At 36.2% G+C, this 20,138-nt stretch overlaps 1 protein-coding gene across 5 annotated transcripts in view; it reads left to right on the top strand.

The window, feature by feature from the left end:
* Positions 1-20,138, top strand: part of PHTF2 (putative homeodomain transcription factor 2) — a 132,311-nt gene that overhangs the window by 86,827 nt on the left and 25,346 nt on the right. For 4 of the 5 annotated variants that reach the window (XM_004439327.3, XM_087443421.1, XM_087443554.1 and 1 more), the window contains 5 exons: positions 5,179-5,344; positions 6,277-6,441; positions 11,809-11,995; positions 13,547-13,702; positions 19,198-19,416. In XM_004439327.3, coding sequence (XP_004439384.1) covers positions 5,179-5,344; positions 6,277-6,441; positions 11,809-11,995; positions 13,547-13,702; positions 19,198-19,416 — 893 coding nt within the window. The remainder of the gene's footprint in view (positions 1-5,178; positions 5,345-6,276; positions 6,442-11,808; positions 11,996-13,546; positions 13,703-19,197; positions 19,417-20,138) is intronic. The other variant, XM_087443683.1, reaches the window with a different exon arrangement.

The following is a 20,138-nucleotide window of genomic DNA, read 5'->3' on the forward strand; positions in this document are numbered from 1 at the left end:
AAAGATTTTATTTATTTATTTTTTCCCCCCAAAGCCCCAGTAGATAGTTGTGTGTCACAGCTGCACATCCTTCTAGTTGCTGTATGTGGGACGCGGCCTCAGCATGGCCAGAGAAGCAGCGCATCGGTGCGAGCCCGGGATCCAAACCCGGGTCGCCAGCAGTGGAGCGTGCTCACTTAACCACCAAGCCACGGGGCCGGCCCAAATATATTTTTAAATTATTGGAAAATGTTCTGTCCTACTTCAATGTTGGGCATTTAAGCTTTTTGCTGTCTTTTGCTATTATAATTAATGCTGAAGTGAACATATTTTTTTGTGAAGTTTTTCTTACATTTTGAGTTATTTTCTTATGATAAGATCCTAGGATGCCTGCAATTAAGTGTAATAACCTTTCCAAGGATTTTCATGTGCAGTTTATAATTGCTTTCAAGAAGTTGACCTTTATTGTTGTTGTTAAGTAATGCCATTATATGATAGTTCTTCTAAATGTATATTTATCAACTATTTTGTAGGTATAAGTTATCATAATTGTTATTGAGTTATTTTCTTGTGTTTGCTTTGCTCCCAAAAGGGTTTAAGAGAGCTTAATCTAAGTATGGTTATCTTCTAATGCTTTCTAGTTTACCTAAAGGAGAAAACTTGATTCTAAAGTGGTCAGAAATTGCAATTGCTTATTAGAGTAATAATTAATCATTATCGTTGATTGTAACCACTGTGCATTGTGCTTTTTTAGTATTGTTGCTTTCTAGTATTTGAAGGCAAACAAGTTTCCAGTGTAATTAGAAGTTCACTTACTGTGTCTGGAATTCACTTACTGGCGTTCCTAAGTTAAATAGGGAACACAGGTTAGATCAGGCATGGGAAAGAGATATTTTTTAGTTCAGAACCAAAGTTTAACATCATAAGTTTTTATAAGGGATGAACACTGAACATTCTCCTAGTAAAGCTTAAAGAAGTGATTTAACCTGCTCCAAGTCACACAGCCAGTGACAAAGTCATGATGTGACCCTAATGACCCTCGGCAATCTGCTAGTGCCTTTAGAAACTCCTGTGCCTCCATCTCCTTGCATATAGAAGTAGGGTGCAGTGCTCTGAGTAATATCCTCATTCTCTGTCCCACCCTTATCTCCCAAAAGGTTGAAAGAATCATGTGCAGTCAGATTTGATTTTATATAATTACATATAAGTTTTTACTTCAATTACGTGCCTTTTAAGTTTCTCAACTGTGTATTGTCAGCTCCATCCCCACTTCTTGCTTACATTATTTCTTACCCAGATTATTGCCAAGAGCCCTTGTATCTTCTACCTTCTGTCCATTTTAAAATTACAAATCTAAAAGAGCCACTTTAAGGTCTAAATCTCTTTCTAGTTATCTTTGCTTTCAAGACAAAAGCCAAGTTTTCAGTCAATCCCTTGTTGAATCTCTCCCCAACTTTAGCCAGACTAAATTAGCTCTTTGCTGTTTCGTAAACATTCTGTGCTTTTTTTTGCCCATATACCTGTGGACATGCAGCTCTCTTTGCCTGGGTAGCCCCTTTCTCTTTTATTTACCTAGTCCACTCCCACTTATTCTCTCAGAGTTAGATTAGGCATCGGACGTCACCCTCTTTGAGAATCCTTTCAGAACCCCCCAATTGAGTTACACGTCTTTCCTGTGTATGTTACAGCACCTGTGGTAGGTATTCAGTTAGTTTGCTCGGTCTTCCGTAACAGAATACCACAGACTGGGGGGCTTAAACAGCAGAAATTTATTTTCTCACAGTTCTGGAGGCTGGAAGTCCAAGATCAAAGTGTTGTCAGGGTTGGTGTCTGGTGAGGTTTCTCTCCCTGACTTTTGGATGCCTGCCTTCTCACTGTGTGGTCTTTCTTCTCTGTGTGAGCGGAGAGAGATTCTGGTGTCTCTTCCTCTTCTAATAAGGGCACCAGTCCTATTGGATTAAGGTCCCACCCTATGACTTCATTCAACCTTTATTACATTCTTATAGGCCCTATCTGTAAATTAGTCCCTCAGGTTTAGGCTTTAATTATGAACTGGTGGGGGGGGCACAATTCAGTCCATTACAGGTGTTTTAATTGTTTCCGTGTATGTCTCCCTTTTTCTCTAAACTGAGGGGGGGCAGGGAGCAGAGACTTATCTTATTTGTCTTTCTTCTCCCAATGCCTAACACCTGCCACTAAATCTTAAATCTTAAAGATTGACAGACCTAGAAATTGAACTTTAGATATTTTATATTCCTGATGATTGTCCCTAGAGTTCTACTTGGCCAGTATATGAAGTCCTGCCTTGGAACTACTTGTGCCCAATAAAGAACATTTTGTCTTAGTTGATCTCTTGGAGAAATCTCTAGAAGTACCATCTAGCAGAAATCTCCAACAGTACTGTCTAGTTCATAGGACTTCATTAAATGATCAAAAAGTATAACTTAGCATTATATAAAAGAAGTGAATATTTTCTCCTGGTATCTGCTAACCCTTCACTCGATGGGGAGAAAGGGGAGGAGATGATACCAGAACCATGGATACTAGAACCTCTGCCTCAGGAACTGAAGCCATGGAAGGGACATGGCCACTTTGAGAGACACAGCCAGAAGAAAGAAGGAAAAAGAGAGAGGAATAAAGTGGCTTCCCTCGTTTTCTAATGCTTTCTATTGGCAGAACTTCACAGAATGTAACAGCTTTCCTGTTAAGATAGAAAACAGTTTGTAGGTTCCCAGCCCTAGCATTAGAGAGAATGGTGGTCATGGGGCTGAAAGAGTAGAGATAAATAGCCGGCAAGAGGTTATATAAAATCCAAAATTCTTTAAGATGTTCTTCTTTGTGCCTGACACTTTGAACCTAAGTAGCATCTGCATCCTCCTCCATTTTAAATAATGATAGCTAATAAAAGTGCCATTTACCAGTGTTAGGTGCACATTTGCTGTATGTGAGGAGCTTTTCAAAGTGTTTACATATGTTACCTCCCTTGAAACCTACAGCACCTATATACTGTTTTATTGTACAGAGGAATAAAGCAAGGCTCGAAAAAGGTAAGGAACTTGATAAAGATCACATTAGAGTTCATATTAGAAACAACAAAAACTCTGTACTTCTCAAAATTCCAGATTCTGTTATAGAACAACTAGAGAATTTGAGTTAAATTCCAGGGTAATTCATAAAGATGATTGGCATTTTTAAAAATTTAAGTCTTTTTTTTCTTTTTAAAGAACCGTATTTTCTTACTCAGGGGAATATAAAGCTGAAATTTGTTTTTATGATATTTCTTAAACATATTAGGAGATAAAGTGGTGTTGTAAGCTTAAGTCTTGGTATGCCAGACCAGGATTCTTTCAGTTGCAGGTGGCAGAAACCAAATGTAAACTAGCTTTTGTGAAAAGTGTTTTTTGGGGTTTTTTTTACTGCTTACTATAGAAGTTTTCAAAAAACAGGAAACTAGATAGATTAGTACAATAATCGAGGTGACCACATGTTCCAGTTTGCCAGGGGCTTTCCAAGTGTCCAGGTTGACTTGTGTTGTCTGAGTGCTTCATTAACAGCTCTCCTTTCACTCTTCTGGGTCCTGATTTAGATGGTGAGTTACATAGTCACCCCAAACACCCATATGCCCATCTCTTTGATTAAATAATTAGTAACATTTTGGGATATTTACTTAATCTGTTTTGTTAAAGTGAATTATATGCATGATGACCTTTTATCCCTGAATACATCAATATGCATCTCTTCAAAATATGCACATTACACAACCATATTACGATTATCACACCTAACAAAATGAACAAAAATCTCCTAATGTTCAAATTCTTCAGTTGTTCCAAAACAAACTTAGGTACTCCTAGGCCCTGGATTCAAGCATTGCTGGATCTAGAGGCTCAGATGATGTCTTTACTTTTTGTGCTGTTGATTCTGCTTTCCTTTTGCTGGTCTCATTCTTAGGGAGGCTCTTTCTGAGTGGTGGCTGAGGTGGCTCCTGGCAATTTCATATTTCCATAGTCTTGAGTTTTTATGAACTAGGAGAAAGGCCTTCTTCACGCACCTGTATTAATCTCTGAAAAAGATTCTGTTTGGCCCTGTGTGGATCACATGCCCATCTTTTTATTAATTCCTATGCCCAGAGTTAAGACTGGCAAGCCTGGATTATGTGTCCATCCCTGAGGTGGGAGAAATAACACTGTTTTATTGACAGAAAAGGAGGCAGACTTGCAAAAGATAAAGAGAGTTTATGTCTAGAAAGTCTAAAGAATGCTGAGCAGGCAAAAACAAGATTTCTTTTTCACATGGTAATGGTTAGCACTGATGGGTGTTTAGTGGTTTTCCTGAAAATATGCCCAAGTAAATTTATGTTGTTAATTCTGAGTAGATAGACCTCTACTGAAAAAGAAGCTCTTTATAGTCTTCTTCTGTTAGTGCCAGCAAGTCAGATTCTGACTCCCAGCAACCCGGTGTACAGTAGACAGTGTACACCTGCCTGGTCTTTTTGTGCCATCCTCTCACTTTCTGGTGCTCTATCAGACAATGCTCCACTGCTCTTCATAGGGTTTTCATGGCCAAGTGTTTTGGAAGTGGGTGGACAGGTCCTTCTTCCTAGTCTGTCTAGTCTGGAAGCTCCACTGAAACCTGTCCACCATGCGTGACCCTGCTGGTATTCATAATACCAGTGGCATAGCTTTCAGCATCACATGCAGCTGCCACAGTATGACAACCGACAGACAGGTGGTGTGGTTTCCTGACAGGGAAACGAACCTGGGAGGTGGTGGTAATATTACACACGAATCGTAACCACTAGACCACCAGGGCTGGCTCTTTATAGCCTTATTACACACTTATCATAGACTTCCTTGTTTGTATAACAAAATCTTAAGTGCACCTGAGGTTAATGTGGTTCTTCTGATTGTTTGTGATCTTACCAGGAATGCCCTCAGATTTGTACACATCTAGTTTTCTTTGCAGTGTTATGTACTTTAGAGACTACATTGGGTGTTATCTTGTTCCAAGAGTTTGTTACTGAATAGCTTGGTTAGCCAATGGCAAACAATAAAGTACTCTGAAAGAGCTTGTCTGGAGTAGCATTTTAAACTCACTTAAATTTAGAAAAATAATCTGGCAAGAAGCAACGTTAGAGCAATTTTTGAAGAAGTGACTATCATATCTATAATTAAACGTATTTTCTTTCCCTTTTTGTAGTTGCCGCAATAGTATTATTCTGTTCCGCTTCTAGCCCGCATAGCATACCTCTGACAGAAGTGATTGGGCCGATATGGCTGATGCTGCTCCTGGGAACTGTGCACTGCCAGATTGTTTCAACAAGAACACCCAAACCTCCTCTAAGTACAGGGGGTAAAAGAAGAAGGTACTCTCTGTTTAAAAGTGATCTTTTGTAGATTTCTGTAATTTGAATCCGGGATTGTTCTTGACTTGAATAAAATGTTATCTTATAAAGTTGCTCTTTCAAATAAAGCAGTGAGCTTCAGAATTAACTACCAAATGATTTAGTTTCTGTATTTGCTTCAAGGCCATTTTGAGACCACGTATCTGTTTTTGTTTTTATTTTTCTTGAAGCTCATTTCTAAGGCACTTAATATCAATGTAGAGAATATATGTTAGCTGGAGTTGCTAATAATTCCCACTATTTACCAAGTCTTGTACTTATGAGATACTTTGGCAAAAACAAGAGCCAAGAAAAAATTTCAGCTAAATTCTATTTATTAAATGCTCTTTGAAGCTGTTTAATATTGCCCCTTGATTAAGTAAGCATAGTAAGTCTCACTGGCCATTCAGCACAATGGAGTTCTGTTTTTAGGGTCTTTTCAGCAATTCCTCGTTTGAATATCGTTGCTAAGAGATTGTGGCATTTGCAGTTTGGGGATGTTGAGATTTAAGCCTTTGTCATTTTGAAAAGATAATGCCTACATTAAATAAATAGCATTGCTGATCAGTTAGATGATAAGTCTCTCTGATCTGAATTTTCTTCTTTCTTTATCTGCAGATAAGTGGCATTCAAATAGGGAAGAAATGCTTTTGTAAATACCTGTCCAATGCAATCCTTACAACCTAATGTCCACTGACCTGTCAGTATGAGCAAGGAACAATACTTTAACATTTACAGAAATTGGTATTGAATATGTACCTTAATATTTGGATTAACTTTTATCCAGTAAATCTGAATTTTATTATGTATTGAAGTTCCTGTGTTTATGTTTACCAAAATTTTGAATGTACTACCAAGAAAATAGTTGTTAAAATTTTAAAGCTACCTTCAGCTCTTAATCTTTTCTCACCAAGGAAATTAAGAAAAGCAGCCCATTTGGAAGTACATAGGGAAGGCGATGGTTCTAGTACCACAGATAACACACAGGAGGGAGCAGTTCAGAACCACGGTACAAGTACCTCTTACAGTGTTGGCGCTGTCTTCAGAGATCTCTGGCATGCTGCTTTCTTTTTATCAGGGTTTGTATTTATTCAAGGCTTTATATGGCAATAGAGATGCACTATCCCTTTTCTGGCACTTCAGGCTCAAGTAATGAATATTAATGACTTTAAATATGACAGCCCTATTATGGATTTTGTTTTGATAAATTATAATACTATAGATAATGAACAAATAGAGACCGTAAAGTTTATTGTGGGATATGTGTAAATACATCTATATGAGAATGAATATATATCATCAAAGTATATTTAGTTAGGGTTTCTTGATTTTGGTTTCTTGTGTGATTTCTCAAGTACTATTTTACTTGTATTAAATTGGTTATTTTATTTTATTTATTTATTTGTTTTGAGGAAGATTGACCCTGCGCTGACATCTGTTGCCAATCTTCCTCTTTTTTTTTTTTCTTTTTTCTCCCCAAAGCCCCAGTACATAGTTGTGTATCATAGTTGTAGAGTTGTAACTCTTGTATATGGGATGCCGCCTCGGCATGGCTTGACGAGCGGCGAGTAGGTCCGCGCCCAGGATCCAAACACGCGAACCCTGGGCCGTTGAAGCAGAACGCACAAACTTAACCACTACGCCACCTGGCTGGCCCTGGTTATTTTATTTTTATCAGCTCTATAGGTCACATTGGCTTTATTAATATGCCACGTGAGTTGTGTGACAGTTTTTTCCTTTAATTCCTGCCACAATTATCTAAAATTATCTGAAATAAAACATAAGCATTGTTATTTAAAGAAATAAAATGTATATGAAATTTTATTTTTGTATATTGGGCTTTTTGTATAGTTTGTACCACAATAAAGATTTACCAAATAGGGAAATATAATTATAGCAAACTTCAAAAATAATTAAACCTAACTTAATCTTGTATTATTATTTTGAATAATTTATTCAAAACGTTTAAGGGTTATATTACTAGTTTACATATACATATAAGGAATTTGAAAAAAGTTAAAAAGCTATGATCAAAATACTGAGTGTAACTGATAAAAGTGCTAAGTTAATAAATCGAGAAAAGGGATACTGCAAATAACTATTTTTGGTCACTTTTGTTAACTTCTCTACTAATATCATTGTTTCATCAATTTGTGATTGTGCTCTTATGATAAAGTTTATCATGCATTATGTAATTAAGCAATTATATCCTGGGCATATTTTCATTGATTGTAATTTGGGGGGAAATTTTCCAAAATTTTAATAGTTTGCAGTAGAATAGGATTAAATTGATTCCCCCACTATTCCAACTACCTATTCTTCCTCCAGAGAAGATATAGATTTTATTTTGTTTTGTTTTTAAGTTGGGTTGGATCCTGTCTCCCTCTCTCTCTTTATTAGTCTTTTTTTTTTTTTTTTTTGCAAGTAGCTCTCCTTTCTAGCACTAGGATGTGGTAATTTTATCACTGCAAAGTCAGTTTCTTAAACATTTCTCAAGACTTTCTTTTTTTTTTTTTTTTTTAAGACTTTCTGATAAGCAGTTAAAAATAGCGTAGTGGATATGTTTTGCTTTTGGGGAGTCATTTTGTTGTTTTGGGTGTCCAAAACTGATACTGTGTTACATAGTATTTAGAATCCCCCTGAATTAGTAGGTTGGTGCCTTTGGAATTTACAGTGTTTCTCTCGTCAAATAAGATAGACTTCAATTTTCCTCCTTTTGGGCTGTAGCATGACCTTGACTACCAGTCATTGATATTATAATGGCTAAATCCCTTTGGATTTATTCTCTTTAATTACGACAACTATAATGTTTTTAAAGATGCGCTATTTTCAACTTTCTCATTTTGTGACTGCTTTGCCAGCATATGAATGAGACTGTTTTAAATATTAAGTGCAAAAAGATCTTAAGAAAAATGTTAATTTTGGAAGTTCTAAACTGAGTTCTGAAATCTTGATGATGTCTTGTTCTTTCAGGCTTTGAAAAGTGTGGAGATACATTAAGACTATGAAAATAACCCATTTCTCATCCCACCTTCACCTTCTATTTTTAGCATCCATTGATGATTCTTGCCAGAATTATTATTATGATGGTTGCCAAAAGGTGATTTTTCTAACTGTATCATTCCTTCTACGTTTATTAGTTGGCATTCTACTTAAAGGAAAAGCTTTTCCCTGTTTACTCATGGATTTCTATTTTATTCAGTTTGTTACTATCATGTATTTTGATGATCAAATTAGCCTAAATTTGGCCAGTGGAGCGCCTTTGAGCAGTTTCTTTGTCTTTTTGACATGTCCCTGTCATTCTTTGAGCACTTCCTTGCTTTCTGGCATAACAAAATGTTTCAGGTTCAACTTGTACTTCCTCTGCCTCAGCCCTGGAATCAGCCATTTCTTCAAGGAGTGTGGTATATAGAAACCAAGATCTGAGTGCTAGATGTGCTCATTGCTGTTGAGGTTTTGCTACCCCCATGCCTTCTCAGTGGGCAGAGCTAGAAAATGTGTGTGTCTATGTGTGTGTGTTTATCCCTTTACATTTGTATTTATTTCTATATCTATTTAGATATATTATAAACCATGAATTTGCAATGATAGCTCCAATTCAAATACAATACCACAGAGTTCATTTTATCTTTTCTCCTCTCCATATTTATATCTTCCTCTCTATCCCTGAAAAACCTGGTTCCCATTGTTCTCAATATACTTACTTATTCAATGAATCCTCTGTATGTAGCCCATCTTCCAACCCTGCTGGGCTGCACCTGGCACCCTGCCCTAAAATTGTCTTCGAATGGGCCGCCATTTTTGGCTGCCACTGGGCTGTCCCTCTCCAACAATACTCTTGCCACTGCTGTTATTACCAGACACTGCCAAGCTGCCTTGATTTGTATTTTGAGCTACTTTGTCATCCCTGAGGGTTGTACTTACATTTAGTATTTTCTTTGTCATTTCAGCTTGTTTTGCAACTTACCTGCATTTAGTTCATGAGAAACATCAGATAGCTACTATAGCTTAGTAACTTACTGTTCACATCTCCTTTTGTGTTTATGTACTTTGAGGACATAGTGGGGAGAGAAACAACCCAGAGAAGATTGGAAGGGGGCAGAGATAAGGAAGGGAGGAAGTGGGAGATAGCTGAAAGGTATCATATGGAATGGGTACTACTAATCCTCTTTCCCCTGGCTAAACATAGTCTTTACCCTGTCCTGGTATGGAAAGAATACATTCCCCTTAGAACATTCCTTAAGGCAGCAGTTGTTACTGATTCAAAGCCCTTCTCACTATGCCCTTATCTTTTGCCCTCTGGGGTTCTGGTTGACTCCGCAGGTTCTCTGTCCCTTTTTCTACTTTGACTACTGGCCTTCAGGCCTATGTTTTCAACTGCCTACTGATCTTTCTCAGCATGTTCCCGGGCACTTCAGGTCCAACAATTCCATCTTTCTTCCCAAATAAATTTCTTCTTTTGCATATCCTCTCTGATTAATGGTTCTGCTGACTTTCCAGTCTTCCTTCACCTCATTTACCTCCTTTTCCCCCCTCCCTTTCCAGCCCAGTGTAATTTCCATGAATCTTCATAAATGCCTTTCCAGCATCTTTATCTGTCTTCTCTATCTTTGAGTTTCTCACATTTTCAGGGTATCAAGTAACTTCACTTCCCTTAGTCTTTTCCCACATTTGTATGTTGCACAATGTTCAAGGGAGAGGTAAAGGGAATAGTTAATAACTGGTGTTTTATAACTTTTTTCCCCAGGCAGAGAGGGTCACCGATTTTCTCTGCACCTTTTATTTTCTATTTTTGCCCTTTCTCCTCTCTACTATAATCCATTTTCCTCCCTCCCTCCGCCACTCTTAAATGATCTTTGTTCTATGGCTCATTCTGTTCTCTCTCCATGCCTCTTAGGGTCATATAGAAAGAGAAAGGACAGAAGATCGGGCTTCTGTCTTGCAACCCTGTGGAGAAGTGTTCTGAATGACTAGAAAACATTGGAGCTCTGTAGAGCATATGGGAAGTATGGTCTGTCTTTCCCCTTTAGTAACCTTGCAGCAGAAGGTCAGGAAGAAGAGGGGCCTGTTTGTATAAGACAGAAACTTTCTAGGCTTTGATGAGTGGGTTAAGAAGAAATCTTAATAGGCAGTTTCCCAAAGAAGTGGGCAGTGGGAGGTAGTGTGGGGAATATAATTAACCTCATAGTCTGAAAATCTGTATTCTAGTGCTAGCTTTGCCGCTAACTGGCTGTGTGACCTTAAATAAATTGCTTAGACTTCTTTTATGTTTCTGATTCCTGGTTTCCAAAGTGAGCATTTAGAATAGGTAAATTCTGAGATTCTGTGCAGTTCTAAAATATTTCAATAGAACTGAGTAACTTTAGTGTTAAAGATAACTTTTTTTGTGCATTTTTTAAAACTTTTGTTTTTTGACCTTACGTGAAGGTAATATACTAGTTTTATATTTTTTTTCTTGCAAAAACTGATACTCTGGAGAGAATTCAAAGGGATTTATTTAAATATAATTGCTTTTTAATAATGTTTTATGATAAACTTAGTCTGCTGTGAGCATATTTTAATTTTGTGTGGGACTTACATTATATTTCTACTAACCATTTCTTTTGCATAGCCATGCTTTCACCCACTGTAGTCTCTGAAGAAGGCTCCTCAAGCATTTGCCTGTTAACCAAAAATGTGTTGCTTATTATTTCCCATATTATATTTTATGTATTGAGAAAAATTTAATTCCTATAAATGAAGAACCTCAGTTGTAACCTTTTAGGTATTTGTAAGCTACGTGATTATTAATATTTTTTCCAGAGTATTTCAGTGGGTGAAAGATGTTACTTCTTTATTTTCTTTGTGTTCTTCATTTCTACTTCTTCCATTATTTAGAACCTTGTGTAAAGTTTTCCCTTTTTTCATATATTTTTATGTTACAAAAGTTTCTATGTCTCCATTGTATATTAAAATGAATTTATCAGACATATTTATATATATATATATTAATTATAAAGTATTTGGGTAAAGGAAAGTATTAAAACTAAGTTAAACTACTAATTACAACTTAACCTGTTAGTTACTGAGATAGTTTTTTAAAATAAAACTTTAAAAATATATTATTAACCATAATAAAATGGGCAAAATTTTGATCCTAGATTATGCTCAAAGGCCAGGTGATTTTGACCAAGAATTGTTTGATAAGTTAGGGCATGTCTGTTACAATTGCTACTTGTAAGACCTCAAAACTCATAAAATAAGATGAACTAGGATGTTGATTTACCTGTTTATTTTATATGATAGATATTATATTACTAAATTATTTATTGTAAAAATAAGGTAGCCATTAAAATTTTGAGAGCTAACTAACAGATTTAATTATTAACAGATCACAGATTCTATCAGTAACCCATCCAAAATAAACTAAGTCCACATAACATGCTTCTGCATGTTTTTCTTTTTAGATCAAAGAAAGCAAAGAATTCAATTGATAAATCAACTGAGACTGATAATGGCTATGTATCCCTCGACGGGAAAAAGACTGTTAAAAGCAGTGAAGATGGAGTACAAAGCCATGAAGCTCAGTGTGAAACACTTCGACCAGAAGAGACAACCTGGAACACAGGAACACTGAGGAACATTCCCAGCAAAGTAAGTGTGATTTTTTTGCATAGTTTGCCTGTGTGATTTTACATTAGCTAATGGGAAGTGACTTAGACATAGTAGTTGCCCTTGGACTATGTATTTTCTCCAGAATTTATTCTGTGAGCCTTTACAAATCACGCTGATGAAGCTGACAATCAGATAAAGTTATGTGAATCAACTTGATTGCCGATATAACTTGTTATCTTCTGAATTGATTGATGGCTCCAATTTTTCCAAAATGGTAAAGCACTTTATAATCTATAGTTGATGTTTGTTAAACCTCACCTTTCCTTTCCCCATTTCCATGTGTGTGTAAGAATTTGTTTTAAATGGAACATCTAAATTATTCTGCAAACTGAACTAGGAACCTGGTTTTCCATTTATGTTCTCTATAAGAAAATATTATCTTGTTTTTCCTACCTTCATTACCTTTGGTGTCAGTACATTTGTTTTGTTTTGTTTTGAATTTGAAAAAAATTCTTATTGAGGACATATTTGTTGTGGATAACAATTGTTTGCTTACTTTTCCAAAATAATATAGAAACACTGGGTTTGTTGTAAGAAAGCCTATGTCATATCTTCTCTCTCTTTGTTTCACTGAATTTTTTTGCTTAAATAATTTATTCTTTAAAAGCTGTTACAGTAAAAAAGACATGGTCAAATTAAAAGATGTTACCTTTGTTACATTTAAGAATGTGAGCGTGAACATTTGTGTTGAGGGAAATAGAGAAAAGAGGGTTCTCTCATTTTGAGTGAAGTGTGTGTTATCACGGGACAGTACATGTATTTTCAGTACTGGTAGCTGTACGATAAATAGCATGGGGCTGCAATGAAATATGGTCCTGTTCTCTGGTTTTAGATTTTTAAAGCATTTAGCTCTCTGGTAATGTGAACCTCACATCACTGTCATCACTCAACAAATAAGTTTTAATCATACAGCTTTCAAACATGTATCAGGTATGTATACCTACTAAAGTTCTGTGAGAGGACCATGCAAGTATCAATAAAGCTTATACTCTGGAGTCTCTCAGTTTCAGAATTTCTGAAATCTGGCTGTCTCTTATGAATTGATATATATAATGTTGTCTGTCTGATATGTGTCTGTCTGTACCCATTCAACTACCATTCACCTCCTGCCTCATAAGCCATTATTAAATCGGTGGCAGTCTTATAATTGATGGTATTTTCAGTTTGTGAAAATTGTTTAGTTCATCTCAGGTCTCTCAGCTTCTTTTAAATGGTCTCTCTGTTCTGCTTTTATCCTATTTTATATTTCTTAATTTTGTAAGCTATTTCAAATCCTTTTGTGAACAGAAACATTGTAGGACAATATTTGACAAATGGCTGTTGAATTACTCTTAAAATAACAGTATAGTCAATGGTTTAAGACTTTTTTTTTTTCAGAAAATCAGGTAGTACTAATCAATTACTTTAAGGTTTTCGAAGGTATTTGAAGGTGTGTGTATATATGTGTGTATAACTTAAAATTTTGTAGTTTTAAGGCTAGAAGGTCAGTCAGAAATTACCAGTAATCCTCTTTGTGTGTTCCCAACTTAGGATACACAAAGGACAATAACAAATGTCTCTGATGAAGTCTCCAGTGAGGAGGGTCCTGAAACAGGATACCCAGTACGCCGTCATGTGGACAGGACTTCTGAGAGTATTCTTCGGAGTAGAAAGTCACACCATTATAAGAAACATTACCCAAATGAGGTATATACTTTGGCCTTACATATATACCTACATATCTATTTTATATGTTACTAATTTACAACTTCTTTCAACAATTGAATATAATTATTGAAATATTTCCCATCAGTATTAATGTTATTGTTATATGACCTGGATTTATAGAGTAGCAGTTTTAGATTTATGTGTTGCACACGTGATAAATAGCTATACATTTGTACTCGTTTTGTACATTATCTCTGAAGACTCATAGATTCCATTTGTTGTTTACTTTTTTTTTTTTTTGGTGAGGAAGATTAGCCCTGAGCTAACATCTGTTGCCAATCGTCCTCTTTTTGCTGAGGAAGATTGCCCTGGGCTAACATCCGTGCCCATCTTCCTCTACTTTATACATGGGACACCTGCCACAGCATGGCTAGATAAGCGGTGCGTAGGTCCGTGCCTGGGATCTGAACCCATGAACCCTGGGCCGCTGAAGCGGAGTGAGCAAAATTAACCAGTATGCCACCGGGCCAGCCCCTCTTTACTTTTAAAGAAGACCATCCTGGAGAGACAATCTGTGAACTCCTGTGTTAGTCTTTTACACAATTTGAAAGGCTTTACAACTTCTTGATTATAAAAGTTATTATTCTTAGCGACTTCCTTCATGTTACTCTTACCAGTTAAGTTGCGCATACTCTAAGAAGCAATTCTTTTTTCTTTTTTGATTCCGTTTTCTTTGTTAATATTTGTTTTCCTCTGAAGTGTTTCCAACTTTATCACATCTCTTGAAACTATTTAGACAGAAAAAGAATTTCATTCAGTTGAATCCTCAGTTTGTATTCTAAGGACAGAACATTTCATTATCTTGCTTTGAGGCAAATGAATTACTTCTTATGTCACTTTTTGGTAAACATTACCTTCTACTCATTTTGGACTGTTAGAATTTTTTTTCTTGATGATTTAGGGTTAAACTTTTGAAAAATAAAATATTATCCCTGTGCTTGAATGTGAATACCTTGAGGGTTTTAAGATAATAAGAGTTGCTTGTTCTTTGTACACTCTTCTCTGTGGTTGTATCTCTAGTGAATCTTTCTGGTGACTGTGGCTGTGTTTCTTCTCTCGGTGGCTGTAGTTAGACAGTCACTAATACAGCGTGTCTGCTCATGGCCCCTTCACCCACATCATCTGATGTACCGTACCCAGTTCCTAAACCAGATAAACATACTTGTGAAATTCACTCTTACTCTTTGTGCACTAAGGGGTCAGTTGGTCCTGGAACGGATTCAGGACCTCCTGTAGAAGGTCTCCACTCTCCTATATTATAAATTATTTGGCTTTAGATGTACTTTTCTTACCCCATAATCTCTACTCTTCTTAATTTGCACCTGTATTTTGAACTACTGAGATTCTTGAAGGGTGGAACGTTATTCTACTAATCTTAACTTTTATTTTTATTTATTTATTTATTTTTATAATTTTATTTATTTATTTATTTATTTTCCCCCAAAGCCCCAGTAGATAGTTGTATGTCATAGCTGCACATCCTTCTAGTTGCTGTATGTGGGATGCGGCCTCAGCATGGCCGGAGAAGTGGTGCGTCGGTGCGCGCCCGGGATCCGAACCCGGGCCACCAGCAGCGGAGCGCACGCTCTTAACTGCTAAGCCACGGAGCCAGCCCTAATCTTGACTTTTAAATAAATATATTGCTTAAAGTCTTCTAGATTTCAAGCTAAGTAAGGCTAATAATTAACTAATAGGCATTGTTTGTTTTAAATCATTTTTAAAGATGTAAAAGTTTACATAAAAATAAAATCAGGTCTTCAAATTCTTCATCTGTAAAGTTAGGAACTTTAGACAAGAAGATATTTTAAAAACTGTTTCATTTCCAAAAACTTGATTCTAAAGCCTAGCCAACTTGGAAGCATATTGAAAAAAAAGCAAAACAAAACCTCCTTTGGATAAGTAAAATAGAGACAGAATATTTGTAGTGTTGTTTTGCATCTTTATGTATATATTACCATACTCTCTTCAAATGACTGGTGATATTTTTTCTTGAAGGGTGAGACACAAAGAAATCCACTGGGGTAGCACTTTGTACATGGTGGGGAGTGGTGGGCTCCACTATAAGATAACAGATCAGGGACATAGCCTTTTTCCTTTTTTTTTTTTTTTTTTTGGTGAGGAAGATCAGCCCCGAGCTAACATCCGTGCTAATCCTCCTCTTTTTGCTGAGGAAGACCGGCTCTGAGCTAACATCTATTGCCAATCTTCCTCCTTTTTTTTTCCCCAAAGCCCCAGTAGATAGTTGTATGTCATAGTTGCCCATCCTTTTAGTTGCTGTATGTGGGACGCGGCCTCAGCATGGCTGGAGAAGCGGTGTGTCGGTGCGCGCCCGGGATCCAAACCCAGGCCGCCAGTAGCAGAGCGTGCGCGCTTAACTGCTAAGCCACGGGGCCAGCCCCAACACAGCCATTTGTTATAAGCCTCTCAGATGTCAATATCTGTAGATATACTTTTTAGGGGCATTTAGTTTTTCAGGAAGAATCATCCAGTCTTCTCGTGGCATGGGGGTGCTGGATGTTATACCAGGCTACCATGGTGTTTGGCACCAAGGTGGTTGAGCATGAGGTGGTGATCTTGTCATTCAGTGTGTAGACTTTCACTTAACCTCCTCTTTTCCTCCCACCGCTCAACCCACCCCCACTCCAGTTTCTTGCCTTTTTCTACTCTTTACTGTATCTGGTTGGCTTCTCCCAGTCTCCTGTTGGGAAGATGGTAGTGGAATTACTTGATTATCTGGGATATGGGAGGTGTCCTGGGGAACTGATAGCCTCTTAAGCATTTGTCATGTTTCCTACTCTATCCTGCTTTGTTTAACTCTACAAGTATCTTTCAGTTTTCATTCCCTATTGTAGATTAGCTTTTCATCTAATGAAGGCAGCATTTGATAGGAAGCATAATGAAGAAACCATGAACTTGGAGTCAGACTATTTAAGTGGCTTTGGAAAAATTGACTTCTCTGAGTCTGTTTCTGCATCTGTACAATGGGGAAAGAAGTTGACCAGCCTCATCAAACTGTTAGGATTAAATGCAATTATGCGTAATTGCCTGGCACAAAGCATTTATGTTATAAATGCTTATTCCCTTCAAATAGTCTTCCTCCTCTTAATTTGATTATATGCTCAGTTTTAACTATCTGTCTGAAAATTTGAAATGAGCACAGCAAACCAATATTAACTTGAGCTATTTTCTTCAATCTAAAATTTCCTATTTTTAGGCTGTATTCAGCAATTTGTAGTGAAATTCAAAGTGGTCATTAATCACCTAAATATTGCAGGTAAAATTCTGTTTGAGATGTAAGCAATTATAGGCAATAATTTTTAGATGTTACATTTGTAAAATGACCCACTTATTAATCAGTATTTGGCAAAATACGTTTATAAAGAATTATAGGTATTTCCTTATCCCTGAAATCACCCATTAGTTTCAGTTAAAAAGTCATCAAGCCTTTAGTCCTTTATTTCTGTATCTGATTAGCAAGTCTGCATCAGAAATTAGTGATAGATAATAAGCTAGCTTTATCAAAAATTTTAAGTGAACAATTACTGATTACTTAATTCTGTGCGTTGCTATCTAATGAAAACTATTGTGATGAAACCCACTTATGCTTTAAGTATTCTGTTGACATTAGTGAATCTGAAATATTTTTGGAGTGTTTTTTATAAAACCAAGCAGACTAATTTTTACCCTTAATTTCTTTCTGTATTTCTTTTCTCTTTTTATTTCTTTATTCATTTTCCTACTCAACTCTCAAAAAATCTGTACTTCTCCCTCAAACAACTGTCCTCCCACAAATAGTCTAAACACACTAAACATACATCCGTGGTGCCTCATTCTAATATCAATAAATTAATTATCAATAATATATCTCATTCATTCAAGATATTTTGTTACGTGTGGTAAGGATGGCAAAAAAAAAATAGTATTCAATTTCTGTCTTTTGTGGACTTAGAGTGTATTTGAGAGTTATGGTTTATTTGAGAATATGAAATACATGAACATTTAATTAACACAGACAATATTATAGATGCTGGATAGCAATGCAAAATCTATTGTCAAATGAATATGAATAATAATAACTCACTTCAGGGACTAAGTGATCACTCTAAACAGAAGACTTTAACATTGGTTGAGCCCCTGCCTTGTGCTAGGGGCTAGCCACAGTGCTCATTTCATATTCAATATCTCTTTAAGGCAGGTAGTTTTATTCCCCACTGGTAGACGACTAAACTAAGGCTCAGGAACAAGGTAAGCCACTAGAAAGAGGTAGAGATGGTATTTTGCTGACACTCTGTTGAGTAGGCTTTAAAGGAGAGTAGGGTTAATAATGAGACATAGGAGCATAATCAGAGGCTCGAGTCGCAGAGAAGCAGCTGTGTTTAGGGCCTAGGGCGTAGCCCAGTGTCACTGGAGGAGAAGGCTGTGGTATGGAGAAGTGGAGAACAAGGTCCAAGAGTAGCACGTTTAAAGACAAGTATGCTGGGTGAAGGAATTTGAGCTTCATCCAGGAGAGCAGTGGGAAACCACAGAAGGATTTTGGTCAGAGGAGTGAAAGGACAGCTGTGCTTTAGGAAGGTTAATCTGCAAAGAGGGGTAGGCCTTTCAGTTAGGGGTCAGTTAGGAGGCTCTTATAGTAAACAAGGTTGAATGTTAAAGTCTGAACTCCGGTGATAGCATGGAAAAGAGAAAGGGATAAATAGAAAACATTTTAAAGGTACATTTTAAAGGTACAGTTGACAAATCTTAGTGACAGAGGATAGCTAAAAACACATCCAAAAATTTCAGCATACTTGGCTATAAGAATGGCTTTCGTTCTTTATTCAGTAAAAGTTATTTTGAATTAATTTAAATCAAAATTTTACTCAAAATTATTTTTTTGTACATTAAAAACTCCTAGGAAAAAAAGTGAATTGACTAGAAATTATTTAACTTGTGCCTTTTAGCTTTTCACTTTTATACCATAGATTATCTCAAAAACATGAGTTGGCAATTTTCTTCCTGGTATAGATTATTTAATTTTATGTCAGTTTATTGAATTTCTGTTTGAAAAACAAAAACAGTATATACATGAAATCTGTTGTTGCTAAAGAAGACTAGAGTAAGAAAATAACTCTATTAAACACATCACATAAAATGGGTTAATATTCACTGATTATGTAGTCCATATGAACTTAGGCTAGTCTCTGCCTCCCTGGATTCTGGACTTTGTATAAAATTTAAGAGAAAACAGGCACAACTTTTGCATGCAAAGTAACACTTGAGCTGAGATGTGAAATCCAGTAAATTTTGATGTGAGGAAATTTTGTTACTCCTTAAAAACTAATATGTATTTTTAATGTTTTACTATCTATTTCACTGTCATTTGACAGTGTATTTGTTGTTTTAGGAAAAAGTAGCAATATATGGTTCTGATAGAATCCTTAGAGTTGGAAAGGGTACATAAATTGTATTAATTTCAAAGAATATCTTGATTTCAGGATGCCCCTAAGTCGGGTACTAGTTGCAGCTCTCGCTGTTCAAGTTCCAGACAGGATTCTGAGAGCACAAGGCCAGAATCTGAAACAGAAGATATATTATGGGAAGACTTGTTACATTGTGCAGAATGCCGATCATCTTGTACCAGTGAGACAGATGTGGAAAATCCTCAAATTAATCCATGTGTGAAAAAAGAATATAGAGACGACCCTTTTCATCAGGTTGGTTTACAGTGTTGGATTATATGGGGCTATCAGTCCAGCTCCTTTGAATGTATGTACAAATTTTACAGACATGAAGAAAAAGCTTACATTCAATTGAAATAATATTCCTGTAATTTTTTTTTCTTTTTATGTGAGCTATGGTCTGGCTTCATTGGAACACAGAATCTCAGTATTTATATTATGGTTGTATCTCTCATCTTACAAACATATGTTCCTGAGAAGTTGTTGGTAAATAGAGTTTTGAAGGTCAAATTGTGTTTTAGATGCATTGTCCTTTTCTTAGTCAGCATACTTCATGGTCAGATTCATCTACACCTGTGACCTTAACTCCACCAGTAAGATTGTAATTCACAAATCTACATCTCATGAATATCAGATTTGTATCTCCACGTGTCTATAGTAATGCTATCCAACAGAAATAAAATGAGAGTCACGTATGTAATTTTTAAGTTTTCTAGTAGCCTCATTAAAAACATTTAAAAAGATAAAGTTAATCTCACTATGCTTTATTTAACCCAATATATCCAAAATATTATCACTTTAACATATAAATAACATGACAAATACTAATGAAATATTTTACATTTTTTTATACCAAGTCTTCAAAATCTATTGTGAACACTTATAGCACATCTCATTTGGACTAGCCACATTTCAAGTGCTCAATAGCCATATGTGAGTAGGGTACCATATTGGACAGCACAAGTCTATAGGATATC

Source organism: Ceratotherium simum, chromosome 1 (assembly GCF_057802395.1).
Source record: "Ceratotherium simum simum isolate JZ-2026a chromosome 1, ASM5780239v1, whole genome shotgun sequence".
NCBI classification, from domain to species: Eukaryota; Metazoa; Chordata; class Mammalia; order Perissodactyla; family Rhinocerotidae; genus Ceratotherium; species Ceratotherium simum.